At 43.1% G+C, this 17,323-nt stretch overlaps 1 protein-coding gene across 4 annotated transcripts in view; it reads left to right on the top strand.

The window, feature by feature from the left end:
- Nucleotides 1–16,688, top strand: part of lrrc34 (leucine rich repeat containing 34) — a 28,575-nt gene extending 11,887 nt beyond the window's left edge. The window contains exons 5-10 of one of the 4 annotated variants that reach the window (XM_078409828.1): nt 60–188; nt 2,263–2,358; nt 7,128–7,282; nt 10,538–10,693; nt 12,908–13,034; nt 13,824–16,688. In XM_078409828.1, the coding sequence (XP_078265954.1) occupies nt 60–188; nt 2,263–2,358; nt 7,128–7,282; nt 10,538–10,693; nt 12,908–13,034; nt 13,824–14,126 (966 nt within the window). In that variant the 3' untranslated portion in view covers nt 14,127–16,688. The remainder of the gene's footprint in view (nt 1–59; nt 189–2,262; nt 2,359–7,127; nt 7,283–10,537; nt 10,694–12,907; nt 13,035–13,823) is intronic. The other 3 variants (XM_078409829.1, XM_078409831.1, XM_078409830.1) reach the window with 3 other exon arrangements.
- The last annotated feature ends 635 nt before the right edge of the window (nt 16,689–17,323 follow it).

Genomic DNA, 17,323 nt, shown 5'->3' on the forward strand with positions numbered 1-17,323 from the left:
CTCTCATATCACCCCAGCCACACGAGCACAAACTCATGTGAAAATATTTGTTTACACAGTTGAACATATCAGTGAAGCATCTGAGAATGAATGGAAATAAAATTGGCAATAAAGGTGGAATGCACTTTGCGACAATGCTGCAACTCAACAATACACTCGAGTCACTGGACCTTGCTGACTGTGATTTGGTGAGTATCATGAGGGCAGACTGCACAGGAACAAACCTTTCGGCCCAACTTGTCCATTCCGATCAAGGATCCCATGTGCGCTCATCCCTTCTGCCCGCATTTTGCCCATATCCCTCGAAACCTTTCATATTAATGCACCTGCCCAAATGTTTTTTTAAAGTTAGTTCGCATGGGATTCAAGGAGAGATAGCTCAATGGATAGAAAATTTTCTTCATGGAAGGAAGCAGAGGGTTTTGGTGGAAGGTTGCTTCTCGGACTGGAGGCCTGTGACTAGTGGTGTGGCTCATGATCTTGATCGATTGGCCAGGTGGGCTGAGGAATGGTTGATGGAATTTAATGCAGAGAAATGTGGGGTGTTGCAGTTTGGGGAAGTCCAACATGGGCAGGACCTGAATGGTAATCTGTGGAGTATTGTAGAGCAGAGGAATCTAGGAGTGCAGGTGCATGGTTCCTTGAAGGTGGAATCGCAGGTAGATCGGGTGGTCAAAAGGCGTTTGGCACATTGGCCTTCATCAGTCAGAGTATTAACATAGAAGCATAGAAAATATGTGCAGGAGAAGGCCATTTGGCTCTTCGAGCCAGCACCGCCATTCATTGTGATCATGGCTGATCATCCACAATCAGTAACCCGTGCCTGCCTTCTCACCATATCCCTTGATTCCACTAGCCCCTAGAGCTCTATCTAACTCAAATTGAGTGTAGAAGTTGGGAAGTCATGTTGCAGTTGTATAAGACATTGGTCAGGCCGCATTTAGAGTATGTGTTCAGTTCTGGGCACCATGCTATATGAATGATGGCAAGTTGGCAAGGGTACAGAGAAGATTTACGAGGATGTTGCCAGGACTAGAGAGTCTGGGCTATAGGGAGAGGTTAAGTAGGCTGGGACTCTATTCCCTGGAATGCAGGAGGATGTCATCTTATAGAGGTGTATTAAATCATGAATGGAATAGATCGGGTAGGTGCACAGAATCTCTTGCCAAGAGTAGGTGAATCGAGGACCAGTGGACATAGGTTCAAGGTGAAGGGGAAAAGATTTAATAGGAATCTGAGGGGTAACTTTTTCACACAGAGGGTGGTGGGTGTATGGAGCGAGCTGCCAGAGGAGGTAGTGGAGGCTGGGACTATCCCAACATTTAAGAAACAGACAGATACATGTATAGGACAGGTGTGGAGGGATATGGACCAAACGTGGGCGGGTGGGACTCATATAGCTGGGACATGTAGGCCGGTGTGGGCAAGTTGAGCCACAAGGCCTGTTTCCACACTGTATCACTCTATGATTCCAAAAGATGTACCTGCTTCAACTACCTCATCTGGCACACCCTCTGTGTGAAAAAAAGTGCTCCTCTGGCCCTCTGGTTCCTGTTAAATCTTTCCCCTCTCACCTTAAATCTATGTCCTCTGGCGCTTGATTCCCCTACTCTGAGTAAAAAAAACTGCACATTCACTCTATCTATTCCCCAGATTTTATATACCTCTATAAGATTACTCCTCATCCTCCTGCGCTCCAAGGAATAAATGCCCTATCTCTCTCTCTCCAGCTCAGGCCTGCAACACCTCCCAACATCCTTATAAATATTCTCCGCACACTTTCCAGGTTATTGGTATCCTTCCCACTGCAGGGTGACCAAAACTGAGCACAATACTCCAAATGGGGCTTTACCAACCTGAGGGGAAACGTTTTTTACACAAAGGGTGGTGGATGTATGGAACGAGCAGCCGGAGGAGGTAGATGGGGCAAATGTCTCGAAGAGACATTTTTAGACAGGTACATGGATGGGATAAGTTTATAGGATATTGGCCAAATGAGGCAGGTGGGACTAGTGTTGATGGAACATGTTGGTGAGTGTAGGAAAGTTGGGCTAAAGGGCCTCTTTCCACTCTCTATGACCAAAGTTGTACAACTGTAACATAACATCCTAACCTCTACACTTAATACTCTAACTGATGTACCGAGAGCCCCCCTATTTACCTGTGACGCTACTTTCAGTGAAATATGTGCTAGTACTCCTATGCAGGGAAATGCTCTTTTTCTGCTGAAGAATTGTAGCTTTCTGTTTGCTGTCTTTTCAGGGAATTCAGTCTGTGATTGGATTAGCAACAGTTCTCAACCATAACAAATCGCTCAAATCCATCAATGTTAGCCGGCCTTTGGTTTACAGTCTTCAGGTATGACATGGGCTCAGTCAATGAAGGAACTTTACATTTAATCAGAACTTAGAAATCTGAATCTCTGTCAAACGTACCTGTCTCAACTACTTCTTATGGCAGCTTGTTCCAGATACCCACCACCATCTATGTGAAGAACTTTCCCCACGGGATCCTTTTAAATCTTTCCCCTCTCACCTTAAATTCATGTCCTCTGGTTCTCCATTTCCCTACTCTGGGTAAAAGCCTCTGTGTATTCACCCTGTTTATTCTCCTCAGGATTTTATCCAATGCACCTGCACATAGAAACCCAGTTCTTATGTACCATGCTCTTTCTCAATCTCCACATACAGATAATAATTTGCCTTCCAGTTTGGAGTAATATAGCAAAACAGAATGGACACATATCCTTCTGCCCAATATGGCCATGCGATCAAATTATCTCTCGAGGCTATTCTCAGTAGCCTACACCTGGCCCACATCAGTCTAATCCTTCCCATTCAGGGACATTTAAGTGTCTTTTAAATGTCGTAATTGTATGTGCTTGCACTATTTCCTCTGGCAGCTTGTTTCATGTATGCATTATCCTCTGTGTAAAAAAAGTTCCCCCTCGGGTTACCATTAAATATTTCTCCTTTCCCATTAAACCTAACAGTGTAATTGTACTCATGGATGGTATAATCCGACTGGATAGCAAGCAAAACCAATTGTTTCACTGCAGTACATATGACAGTAATAAACCAATACCATGGGATGTTGATCAACACCTTCATAGGTATTTAAACTAAATGGGATTTTAGTCATCGAGTCATAGAGGCATAGAGTGATACAGTGTGGAAACAGGCCCTTCAGCCCAACTCGCCCACACCGGCCAACAATGTCCCAGCTACACTAGTCCCACTTGCCTGCGCTTGGTCCATAACCCTCCAAACCTGTCCTATCCATGTACCTGTCCAACTGTTTCTTAAACGATGGGATAGTCCCAGCCTCAACTACCTCCTCTGGCAGCTTGTTCCATACACCCACCACCCTCTGTGTGAAAACGTTACCCCTCGGATTCCTATTAAATCTTTTCCCCTTCACCTTGAATCTATGTCCTCTGGTCCTTGATTCCCCTACTCTGGGAAAAAGACTGTGCATCCACCCGATCTGTTCCTCTCATGATTTTGTATACCTCTATAATCAAGGCCTGATTAGAAACAGTCAACATGGATTTGTGCCTGGAAGGTCATGTTTGACTAATCTTCTTGAATTTTTTGAAGAGGTTACCAGGGAAATTGATAAGGGCAAGGCTGTGGATGTTGTCTATATGGACTTCAGTAAGGCATTTGACAAGGTTCCACATGGAAGGTTGATTAAGAAGGTTAAATCGTTGGGTATTAATAGTGAGGTTGCAAGATGGATTCAACAATGGCTGAATGGGAGATACCAGAGGGTAACGGTTGACAATTGTATGTCAGGCTGGAGGCCAGTGTCTAGTGGAGTGCCCCAAGGATCTGTGTTGGGTCCACTGTTGTTTGTCATTTACATTAATGATCTGGATGATGGTGTGGCAAATTGGATTAGTAAATATGCAGATGATACTAAGATAGGTGGAGTAGTTGATAGTGAGGTAGATTTTCAAAGTCTACAGAGAGACTTGGGCCTTTTGGAAGGGTGGGCTGAAAGATGGCAGATGGAGTTTAATGCTGATAAGTGTGAGGTGCTGCATTTTGGTAGGACAAATCAAAATAGGACGTACAGGGTAAATGGTAGGGAATTGAGGAATGCAATGGAACAGAGGGATCTGGGAATAACTGTGCATTGTTCCCTGAAGGTGGAATCTCATGTGGATAGGGTGGTGAAGAAGGCGTTTGGTATGCTTGCCTTTATAAATCAGAGCATCGAGTATAGAAGTTGGGATGTAATGTTGAAATTGTACAGGGCATTGGTGAGGCCGAATCTGGAGTATGGTGTGCAGTTCTGGTCGCCAAATTATAGGAAGGATGTCGACAAAATGGAGAGGGTACAGAGGAGATTTACTAGAATGTTGCCTGGGTTTCAGCACTTAGGCTACAGAGAGAGGTTGAACAGGTTGGGTCTTTATTCTTTGGAGCGTAGAAGGTTGAGGGGGGACTTGATAGAGGTTTTTAAAATTTTGAGAGGGACGGACAGAGTTGACGTGGGTAGGCTTTTCCCTTTGAGAGTGGGGAAGATTCCAACAAGGGGACATAGCTTCAGAATTGAGGGACAAAGGTTTAGGGGTAACATGAGGGGGAACTTCTTTACTCAGAGGGTTGTGGCTGTATGGAATGGGCTTCCGGTGGAAGTGGTGGAGGCAGGCTCGATTTTATTATTTAAGAGTAAATTGGATAGGTATATGGATAGGAGGGGATTGGAGGGTTATGGTCTGAGTGCAGGTAGATGAGACTAGGTCAGGGAGAATGGTCGGCGTGGACTGGTAGGGCCGGACAGGCCTGTTTCCATGCTGTAGTTGTTATATATTGTTATATATATTGTTAAGATCTCCCCTCATCCTCCTGCTCCATGGAATAGAGACCCAGCCTACTCAACCTCTTTCTATAGCTCACACCCTCTAGTTCTGGCAACATCCTCGTAAATCTTTTCTGAACCCTTTCAAGCTTGACAATATCTTTCCTATCACACGGTGCCCAGAACTGAACACAATATTCTAAATGCGGCCTCACCAACGTCTTATACAACTGCAACATGACATCCCAAGTTCTATACTCAATACAAATGTTGCTAAATTTATGTCCTCTGTAACAAAACACATTTTGCTAAACGTTTGCAGCGCCAATGTATGAAAGAATAATGTCAGGAGACACTGAATCATTAATGTTAGTGAATATGAGATGGAGCTGAGGGTTTGGGGGAGGATCCGGATGGAGGTGGCGTCTGGTTCATGGTGACATGGCCAACTACAGCTTGGACGTGGAAAATGGCCCAAACCTGCCCACTCTCCCGTATGGTCTCAGTGGGCTATTTCTATACACTCTGTATTTAATCTGGGATTGTGCCTGTGTATAGTAATAATTTACCAAACTGCATGCAAAAAAATAATTTCACTGTACCTCTCGGTACATGCGATAATAAAGAATCATTGAACCGTTGAACATGTGGCCTAGACCATCACTTATCTTCTCTCCATTTCTTGCATATCCATATGCCTATCACAAAACCTCTTCAAAGCACTACCGTCTCTGCTACAATCCTGGCAGCATGTTCCAGGCACCCACTACCCACTGTGTAAAAAGTCTTGCCTCGAACGTCTCCTTTAAACTTAGCCCCCCTCACCTCAAATGCCCTCTAGTATTTGATTTTTCCATCTTAGGATAACGGTTGTGATTGTCCACTCTATCTATGCCTCTCATAATTATTCTATCTGGTCTCCCGGTAATCTCCAGCATTCCACAGAAAACAATCCAAGCCTGTCCAACCTCCAGCAGTAGCTTATACACCCTAAAACAGGCAACATTCTGCTAAACCTCTTCAGCACCCTTCCCAAAGCCGCTGTAAGAACTGCACATAATACTTCAATTGCAGCCTAACCAATGTCCTATCAAGCTGCTTCATGACTCCATGACTTATACTCAATCGCCCGACCTATGAAGGCAAGCATACCATATGCCTTTTTTACCACTCTAGCTGCTTGCCGCTTTCAGTGAGCTATGGTCTTGGACCCCAAGATCCCTCTGTACTTCAATTGTGTTAAGTGTCATGACATTAATTGTATATTTTCCCTTTATGATTGACCTCACACTTGCTCGGATTAAACTCCATCTGCCATTTCCCCAGCTGATCTATATCCTGGAGTATAGCTTGACAGGCTTCCTCACAGCCTGCAACCCCAGCAATCTTGGAGTCGCCTGCAAATTTACTAACCAACCTGTCAACGTTTACGCCCAGACTGAAGAAGGGTCTCGACCCAAAACGTCACCCATTCCTTCTCTCCTGAGATGCTGCCTGACCTGCTGAGTTACTCTAGCATTTTGTGAATAAATATCTTCGATTTGTACCAGCATCTGCAGTTATTTTCTTCCACTATGTGTTGCTCCACTGCGATTTCTCCTCAAGGTATGTCCACTTTGAAGAAGATCTCCTCCTCTCTTCGACGAGAGTTTAGCAACATGCTCTTTCGCTGCTCCCCCTCTGTGATTTCTCCTGCCCTCCTACATCAGTCTGAAGAAGGGTCTCAACCCGAAACGTCACCCATTCCTTCTCTCCTGAGATGCTGCCCTACCTGCTGAGTTACTCCAGCATTTTGTGAATAAATACCAACGTTTACGCCCAAATAATTTATATATATCACAAACAGCAGAGGTCCCAGCACAGATTCCTGTGGAACTGAAGGTGGACAGGGTGGTCAAAAAGGTGTTTGGCACTTTGGCCTTCATCAGTCAGAGTATTGAGTATAGAAGTTGGGAGGTCATGTTGCAGTTGTATAAGATGTTGGTGAGGCCGCATTTAGAGTATTGTGTTCAGTTCTGGGCACCATGTTATCAAAAAGATGTTGTCAAGATGGAAGGGTACAGAGAAGATTTACAAGGGTGATGCCAGGACTAGAGGATCTGAGCTACAGGGAGAGGTTGAGTAGGCTGGGACCATCTGGAGTTCTGGATCAATGTTATTGATGAACAGAATAATTCCTAGCCCTTCCGATGATTTTTATTGATGTTGAACTGTATTTTCTCCCATTCCTTTATTGGAGCAGTTGACAGCAGCAGCATCCATTAGTCTGGAGCATCTTCCTTGCTCCACATTTACTGCCTTGTATTGTTTGATTTTAGGAAGAGATGACAGTACACATGGCCGACATGCTTCATGTGAACCAGACTCTGCAGGAGCTGCACTTAGCAAGATTTGAAATGAAAGACTTTGGTGTCCAGCAACTTTGTGAACAACTGGTTCAAAACAAGACTCTCCGTTACCTCGATCTTCACTGGTAATAGACATACTTTTACATGTTCGGTCCAAAACAGGCGTGATGTTGTCAAGATGTTCTGTGGTTGTTCCCTTGGTTATGTGTTTCTGTGATCTACTGTGGTATGGTGGCAGAAAGGGAGGGATGAAGAACTACTCTTGTTCCTGTTCATAGCTAAACATTCTCAGTGCATGCATGAGAGAGAAGGTTACTGTCAGTGTCAGACCTTTATTAATTATAATACAAGTTAGGAGGTCATGTTGCAGTTGTATAAGACGTTGCTGAGGTCGCACTTACAGTATTGTGTTCAGTTCTGGGCACCGTGTTACTGGAAAGATGTTATCAAGCTGGAAAGGGTACAGAGAAGATTTATGAGGATGTTGCCAGAACTACAGGGTCTGAGCTATAAGAAGAGGTTTAGTAGGCTGGGACTCTATTCCTTGGAGCGCAGGAAGATGAGGGGTAATATTATTGAGGTGCATAAATTCATGAGAGGAATAGATCGGGTAGAGTCTGTTGCCTTGAATAGGTGAATCGAGGACCAGAGAACATAGGTTTAAGGTGAAGGGGAAAAGATTTAATAGGAATCTGAGGGCTAACTTTTTCACACAAAGGGTGGTGGGTGTATGGAACAAGCTGCCAGAGGAGATAGTTGAGACAGGGATTATCCTAATATTTAAGAAACCGTTAGAGGGGTACATTGGTAGGACAGGTTTGGAGGGATATGGATGAAATGCGGGTAGGTGGGACTAGTGTAGCTGGGACATGTTGGCCGGTGTGAGCAAGTTGGGCCGAAGGGCCTGTTTCCACACTGTATCACTCTATGACTGTAAATGTGGCAAACATGCCAAACCACCTCTTTGAAAAGACTAAAAATGTTAACCATTATTCTCTTTCCACAGCTATTTTCTGATCTGCTCAGTACTCCCAATGTTTTCTGATTTTACTTTAGATTTCTGGCATCTGCCTGGTCCTAGTTCTGAAAATGCCAAGCTAAACCTCTGCACTTGTTTTCTTTCAAATATACGTATTAAAACGCACATCTTCATTTTACCATATTTCTTTATGACATAGAGTCCAGCGTCATACAGCATGGAAACAGGCCCTTCAGCCCAACTTGCCCACACCTGCCAACATGTCGAAGCTACACTAGTCGCACCTGCCTGCATTTGGCCCACATCCCTCCAAATCTGTCCCATCCATGTACCTGCTCGTTTCTTAAACGTTGAGATAGTGCCTTAGTACGGGTTGATTAGTACGTGTGTCAGGGGTTATGGGGAGAAGACAGGAGAATAGGGTATGGAGGGAGAGATAGATCAGCGAGAGACAGAGTAGACGATGAACCGAATGGCCTAATTCTGTTCCAATTACTTATGACCTTTTGACCAGCCTCAACTATCTCCTCTGGCAGCTCGTTCCATACACCCACCACCCTTTGTGTGAAAATGTTACCCCTCAGATTCCTATTAAATCTTTTCACCGTCACGATAAACCTACGTCCTCTGGTCCTTGATGCTGCCCTCGAGACTGAGACCTATCCCTCTCATCATTTTATACACCTCTATAAGATCACCCCTCATTCTCCTGCGTTCCAAGGAATAGAGAAGCAGCCTGCTCAACCTCTCCCTATAGCTCACACCCTCTAGCCCCGGCAACATCCTCGTAAATCTCTGTACCCTTTCCAGCTTGATAACATCTTTCCTATAGCATGGTGCCCAGAACTGAGCACAATATTCTAAATGCGGCCTCACCAATGTCTTCTCCAACTGCAACATGACCTCCCAACTTCTATATTCAATACTCTGACTGATGAAGGCCAATGTGCCAAAAGCCTTTTTCGATCAACCTGCGACTCCACCTTCAAGGAACCATCACCTGCACTCCTAGGTCCCTCTGCTCTACACCACTCCCCAGAGCCCTACCATTCACTGTGTAGGTCCTGGCCATGTTAGACTTCCCAAAATGCAGCACCTCACATTTCTCTGTGTTAAATTCCATCAACCATTCCTCAGCCCACTTGGTCAATCGATCCAGATCCTGCTGCAACCGTTCACAACCGTCTTCGCTATCTGCAAAACCACCCACTTGTGTATCATCTGCAAACCTGCTAATCTTGCTATGTATGTTCTCATCCAAATCATTGATATAGATGACAAACAATATCCGGCCCAGCACCGAACCTTGAGTCACACCACTAGTCACAGGCCTCCAGACCAAGAAGCAATCTTCCACAATCACACTCTGCTTCCTTCCATGAAGCCAATTTTCTATCCCTTCAGCTATTCTCTCCTTGGATCCCATGTGATTAAACCTTCTAGAGCCTAGCATGTGGACCTTGTCAAGTCCTTTGCTGAAGTCCATATATACAACATCTGCAGCTCTGCCCTCATCAACCTCTGATCACGTCATCAAAAAAAGGCTACTATTTTCACGCACTGAGCGTTTGTTGCCTCTCAGAATACTTCCATTCCCCACAAACTGTCCTAGTGCAGATTCTATCAGTTCCCACCCCACATGCCGCCCAGGACAATTTACAGCGGCCAATTAACCTACCAACCCTGGCCTTTTCTGAATGTGGGAGAAACTGAGAAATATCCAATGGTGTCACTGCCTCAAAAAGGCAGCCATCATCATCAGAGACCCCCACCACCATGGCCACACTCACTTCACCCCTGCCATCGGGAAGAAGGTACTGGAGCCTGAAACCTGCAGCTTCCAGGTTCATGAACAGCTTCTTCCCTACAGCCATTAAGCACTTCACCTGCAAACAAGCTCTGAACGACATAGACTATTATTGTTATTATTGCACTATTGTTTGTGTCTTTTATGTATACATATGCGTGTGCGTGCGTGCGTGCGTGCGTGCGTGTGAGTGTGAGTGTGTGTGTGCGTGCGTGTGTGCGTGCGTGCGTGCGTGCGTGTGAGTGTGTGAGTGTGTGTGTGTGTGTGTGCGTACATACACACACAACGTTTCTTTCTCATTTATCATATTGTTTACAGTGTACCATGTCACATATTGTGTTGTGCTGCTGTCAGTAAGAATGTCATTGTTCTATCTGGGACACACGACAATGAAACGATCCTGACAAGCACCATATTCACAGGGCGAACATGTTATCTCCACAGACACAACTCAGAGGTCAGGATTGAATCCAGGTCACCAGTACTGTGAGGGTTTCCGTATCAGAGGTTACACAGTTGATTTGCTCTCAGTCTTTAGGTTGAATATGAATGTTTGATGCTGTGACAAAGCAGTCATGTAATTTGTTCCTCCAGTAACCACATATCCTGTGATGGAGCAAGACATTTGGCTGAGCTGCTGAAACACAACACTCCCCTAAAGATCCTGGATTTGTCAGCAAACAGAATTGGCGATGATGGTCTGGTTTACATTAGCGAGGCCCTTCGTTACCTGAATGACCAGCTGCTGGGGTGAGCTTGCCACAATTCCAATTTAATACAAACAAAATCTAGCACCATAAATTATGCAAGAACAAGACAAAGGGGCTTTCCACAGTAAAACCTTATCCTTCCAAAAAAGTCCGGCCAGAACTATTTCATCTCCATAGTGTGTCAATGTGAAATTGATTCCAAGAGAAAAAACTTCACTTCAAAGTACGCTGCAGTATAAAAGTTGATTCAACTAATAAAGATCATAAGAGATAGTATAATTAGGCCATTCTGCCCATCAAGTCGACTCCGCCATGGCTGATAAATCTCTCCCTCCTAACCCCATTCTCCTGCCTTCTCCCCATGACCTCTGACACCTGCACTAATCAAGAATCTTTCTCTGCCTTAAAAATATCCATTGACTTTGCCTCCACAGCCTTCTGTGGCAAAGAATTCCACAGATTCAGCACCCTCTGACTAAAATTTCTACTCATCTCCTTCCTAAAAGAACATCCTTTAATTCTGAGGCTGTGTCCTCTATTCCTAGACTCTTCCACTAGTGGAATCATCCTCTCCACATCCACTCTATCCTACTATTTACTTAGAAACATAGAAAATAGGTGCAGGAGGAGGCCATTTGGTCCTTTGAGCCAGCACCGCCATTCATTGTGATCATGGCTGATCATCCACAATCAAATTTGCTGAAATTCTTCTTCAAAGAGTTCCAGCAAATTTGTCAAGTAAGACGTCCTCTTCATAAAGCTATGCTGACTTTGGCCTATTTTATCATGAACTTCCAAGTACCCTGTAACCTCATCCTTTATAATGGACTCTAAAATCTTACCAACCACGGAAGTCAGACTAACTACACTTCCCACTATTCTGCTTTGCTCCCTTCTTGTGCAGCGGGGTAATATTAGCAAGTTTCCAATCATCTCGGATCACTTCTGGCACTAGTGATTCTTGAAATATCACTATTAATGCCTCCACAATCTCTAAAGCTAGCTCTTTCAGAACACAAGTGTGCAGACAATCTGATCTAGGTGACATATCCACCTTCAGGCCTTTCAGCTTCTCAAGCACCTTCTTCCAAGTAATAGCCACTCCACTAACTTCCACCCCCTGACTCTCTTGAATTTCAGGCATGTTGCTGGTGTCTTCCACTGTGAAGACTGATGCAAAAACATTATTCAATTCCTCTGCCATTTCTTTATTCCCTATTATAACTTCTCCTGCATCATTTTCCAGTGGTCCAACCTCCACTCTTGCCTCTTTCTTACTCTTTATATAACTGAAGAAACTCTTGCTATCCTCTTTTATATTATCAGCTAGCTGACCTTTGTATTTCATCTTTTCTCCCCGTATTGCCTTTTTAGTTACCTTCTGTTGTTCTTTAAAAGCTTCCCAATCCTCTGGCTTCCCACTAATTTTTGCTATGTTATACATCTTCTCCTTTAGTTTTATACTGTCCTTGACTTCCCTTGATAGCTGAGGTTGCTTCTTTCTCCCGCTAGAATCTTCCTTCCTCTTTGGAATGAAAAAATCCTACATCTTCCAGATTATTCACAGAAATTTCTGCCATTGCTGTTCCACCGTCACCCCTGCTAGGGTCCCTTTCCAGTCAACTCTGGCCAGCTCCTCCCTCATGCCTCTGTAGGTCCTATTGCTCAGCAGTAATACCGACGCATCCAATGTCACCTTCTCCCTCTCAAATAGAAACATATAAAATTATAAAAGGACTGGACAAGCTAGATGCAGGGAAAATGTTCCCAATGTTGGGTGAGTCCAGAACCAGGGGCCACAGTCTTTTTATAAAGGGGGGGCCATTTAAAACTGAGGTGAGAAAAACTGAGGTGAGAATTCTCTTCCACAGAGGGCAGTGGAAGCCAAATCACTGGATGGATTTAAGAGAGAGTTAGATAGAGCTCTAGGGGCTAGTGGAATCAAGGGATATGGGGAGAAGGTAGGCATGGGTTATTGATTGGGGATGAACAGCCATGATCACAATGAATGGTTACAGCCTTGTGGGAATAGTGAGAGACAGAGAAATATCTTGCAAAATTTAGGATCAATGAGTTGGATATATTCAGAAAAACTCAACTTTGTCTTTAAGGCGTATGTCTTAATGGGTGTCCACCACACAGAATTTGGCTAAATGATTTGTTATCGCCCATTAATAGGAAGGCTTCCAAAATATAGTTATATATAAAATATTGAAATCTGTTTTATGGAATGAATGTAACTGTTTCTCACCAGGTTATCTGTGACCCGTAATAGCATCACTGGTATTGGTTTGGTGGCATTCGCAAATATCCTGAAGTCCAACACTACCCTAAGGAATGTCTACATCTGGGGCAATGAGTTGGATGATGCAGCCTGCATTGTAAGACAAATATATAATTGCCTCTTTGAGAAGAACTTGTAGTTGTGTTCCGTTGTATTGAATGCAACTGGTGACTACGAGAGGAAAGCCTTCAGTCCCTCAACATGTGGTGCCATCTGACACCACATATTCTTTGCCATAGAAGGCTGTGGAGGCCAAGTCAGTGGATATGTTTAAGAGGTAGATAGATTCCTGATTAGTACAGGTTTCATGGGTCATGGGGAGAAGGCAGGAGAATGGGGTTCGGAGGGAGAGATAGATCAGCCATGATTGAATGGCAGAGTAGACTTGATGGGCCAAATGGCCTAATTCTACTCCTATTTTGTTATGACCTTATGATACCCATTTGGATGAGAACATACATGGCAAGATTAGCAAGTTTGCTGATGATACAAAAGTGGGTGGTCTTGTAGATGGTTGGGAAAAATTGTATCGATTGATTGGTTGACCAGGTGGGCTCAGGAATGGTTGATGGAATTTAATACAGAGAAGTGTGAGGTGTTGCATTTTGAGATTTAACTGGAATCTGGGGGTTAATTTTTTCACACAAAGGGTGGTGGGTGCATGAAACGAGCTGCCAGAGGAGGTAGTTGAGGCAGGGACTATCCCAGCGTTTAAGAAACCGTTAGACAGGTACATGGATAGGACAGGTTTGGAGGGATATAGACCAAATGCAGGCAGGTGGGACCAGTGTAGCTAGGACATGTTGGCCGATGTGGGCAACTTGGATAGAAAGGGCTGTTTCCATGCTGTATCACTATGACTATGACTTGTCCTTTACAATTTTAGGAGTTTGCGAATCTTTTAAAAGTTGGGCGTCTGAAGCCAAAGCAGACAGATGTCAGTCCCTATTGGATCGATGGACGTGTCTACCTGGCTGAGCTTTCTCACGGGCTCCAAATGTTCTATTACTGGATTCCTCAATATGGGGATCGGGATGAAGCAGCTTGTAACGCTAGCACGGTTCTACTGCAAGAACCCCAATCTTCCATGAGCCAGATCAACATGGAAGACATAGAATCTTCAAGCACAGAAAAAGACCACTCATCTGGTAGTATCTCTGGTGGCTCTTCACATATGCTAACTATTTGATCCCTCTGCTCTCTGTCCAATGTCCTGCATATATTTCCTTTTGAAATATTTATCCAGTTCCCTCTTAAAAGTTATTCTTGAATCTTTTTCCACCAGTCTTCCAGATCACAAAATAGTCATGTAAAGAAAGGAAGACCACTTTTTAATGATTATCTTAAATTAGTACCTTTGTCCATGGAAACTGTTTTTCCTTATTTACTCTTATCAAAATCCTTGTGACACTGAACACCTTCAGAAATAACAATCCCATCTTCTTCAGTTTCTCTGTAAAACTGAAGTCCCACATTTTGGAATCTTTCTATTAAATTGCTTCAAGACATTGCTTAAAGAGTAAGATTTAGATTGATTGAATTTGATGAAGTTGGATCTAGTATTAGATAAGAAATGGATCTAATAATGCATTACAGATTCAGACATAAACCTTGTGTATGTATTCTGTGTCAAGATCTTGACACAAAACCTGCCAGATTTGTCTTTAATCATCCAGAGATCTTTAACCATTCCTCAACCTTTAACATTATACAATTTAAAGATTTAGAATTGCTGATTATTTGAAGCAATTAATTGAATTGGGACAGATTATTATTGCCAAAAGATGCTGTTTCTACATGCTACCACTCCCCCAAATGAACCTGCACATCTATGCACTGATGTTTAGTTTTTGAATTACAAAATACTGAATAGATGTTAAATAACCTTCACAAGTTACACTATATTACATAGAATTTTGAGCCTTTCTACCAGAGATACTGGTTTGATCAAAAGGCACTCTCAGGCATAAGGCCTCTGATCAGTGACATGATCTTAGCGAATCTTTCCTAACGCCATTCCTCCGACCCCCTAAACATCCACCCAAAACTGAACTCAGTGAGAGCCAAGCTGACAGATTGTTCCGGTTTTGCCTTACATCTTTAGCTTACTCTTTGCCATTACATGTGAAGTTCAGTACAGTTGCACAGAATGAGAGAGATTTGTGGACTGAATAGCCTGTTCAACCCGTCCAACCATTTGCACTGCTTAATCGTGACACGTCCATAATCGATCAAAGTACTCTTCAAATGTGGTGACCCACCACACACCTCAATCCATGCTCAGTAACCATTCACCTCTACTACAGAAATAAAAGCCTCCTTTTTCATCCGATGCAGTCCTTTCGCAATAAATATATCCAGATTGTCCCTCAGCTCTCAGCTTTCCCTATTCCAGAGATGATGACCCCAGCCAGTCCAATATTTCAGCATGATTAACATCCTCTGAGCCCAGTGAATCTCCTCTGCAACTCTCTCCAGTGCGATCACATTGCAGTGGTGACGAGAACTGTAGCTTGAGAATGCTTTGTACAATTCTGGCATAACTTCCTGAACATTTAATTTGTGCCCCATTATTAATCTAGTACTAAAGATCTGATGTGTTTTCCCAGTGATATATTGTTCACATGGCCCATCTCAATCACCAAAACAATATCCAATACCTCCAATCATTGGAACTGTCACCCATTCCTTCTCTCTGGAGATGCTGCCTGTCCCATTAAGTCACTCCAGCATTTTGCATCAACCTCCAATCATTGAGTTAGAAACATGTTGGGGTCATTGAGTCAAACAGCAATGGAAACAGGTCCTTCAGCTCAACTCAGTCAAGGTGGTTTACATTTCAGGACTTTCCCCCTTTACCTTTTACTCTAATATTATTCCAATCAATATTAGTTAACCGAATCCCCCAAAATCTACAATTCTTGGACATTTATGTAATTTTCCTGCCGTTCTGGTCTTCCATTACTCTATCGCCACCGTGCAGCCTTTAGAATATCTTCTGTTGCATTTAACCAAATGGATATTGTCCTTATTCTTCAAGTACATTCTCTCTTTACAGCATTACAATATCCAGCATTAATGTCACTCCACTTCCCCCTTATCAATATTTTCTGAAGAATTTAAATTTCAGGATAGTAAACGTCTACCCCTTTTGAACCAGGTTTCAGTTACCACGACATCGCAGATCTGTGTGGCTAGTTTGCCCGACTTAATCACCATACTTCATACCCATGTATTTAAAATATGTTTTTTTTGTTGCAATTCTCACAATTTCACTGTGAGTACTCACCCAACAGCCTGCGATATTGCACGTAGAGTAATCAGCCATTACCATTATGCATCTAATTCATCTCACAACATCAATAATTAACCACCTCACGGTCAGTTTAGTTTTACCCTCCCAAAACCATATTATTCAACGTGGACAAAGATCTGTTGAAGTGCAACCTGCATACCTTGAACAAAAGTTGAACCAATGCCTTATAAACGTATGTTTTCCTAGTCATGTATTAATCTGCCTACCTCTATTTTTATTCTAGCTGCTCCCATTAATTAAATTTTATATTTTGTCCTTAAAAGACTAGGACCTCCATTCCTATCCTCTCTGTTACATTGTGGGGGAGTTGCAGGCATTTGTCTCAGCAGTCCGTTACTATTTAAAAAGCTTTATTTATTTTTTCTCTATTTTTGCTTTTATACCTTATTAACTGGTTACACTGATTGAACTGCTCCTATCCTTTTAACAATGCCTTCCAAGTTTGATAAGTTCAATAACCTTTTCATATTTTTTTAATAATTCAGTCAATAAACGATATTTGAATGATTTTCTAATTTGTTTAATTAAATAATATTTTCTTCCTGGTTTTAATCTCATGCAACACCTCTTCACAAATTTCTCTTCATTACCAAATTTCCAACTATCACGTTCTGTTGTAGTTGCAGTTTGTGCATTAGCAATTTGTGTGTAGTTATATATTTTTAAGCCATACCTGCTAGGCAATCAAATGCATGGCGTACATTAGTAAGAAAAACTAAAAGGCAATCTATGATTTAAATGGTGATAGATTGGAAAAATGTTCCCAATGTTGGGGGAGTCCAGAACCAGGGGCCACAGTCTAAGAATAAAGTGGAGGCCATTTAAAACTGAGGTGAGGAAAAACGTTTTCACCCAGAGAGTTGTGAATTTGTGGAATTCTCTGCCACAGATGGCAGTGGAGGCTAAATCACTGGATGAATTTAAAAGAGAGTTAGATAGAGCTCTAGTGGCAAGTGGAATCAAGGGATATGGGGAGAAGGCAGGCACGGGCTACTGATTGTGGATGATCATCCATCATCACAATGAATGGTGGTGCTGGCTCGAAGGGCCAAATGGCCTCCTCCTGCACC

Source organism: Rhinoraja longicauda, chromosome 13 (assembly GCF_053455715.1).
Source record: "Rhinoraja longicauda isolate Sanriku21f chromosome 13, sRhiLon1.1, whole genome shotgun sequence".
Classification (NCBI taxonomy): Eukaryota; Metazoa; Chordata; class Chondrichthyes; order Rajiformes; family Arhynchobatidae; genus Rhinoraja; species Rhinoraja longicauda.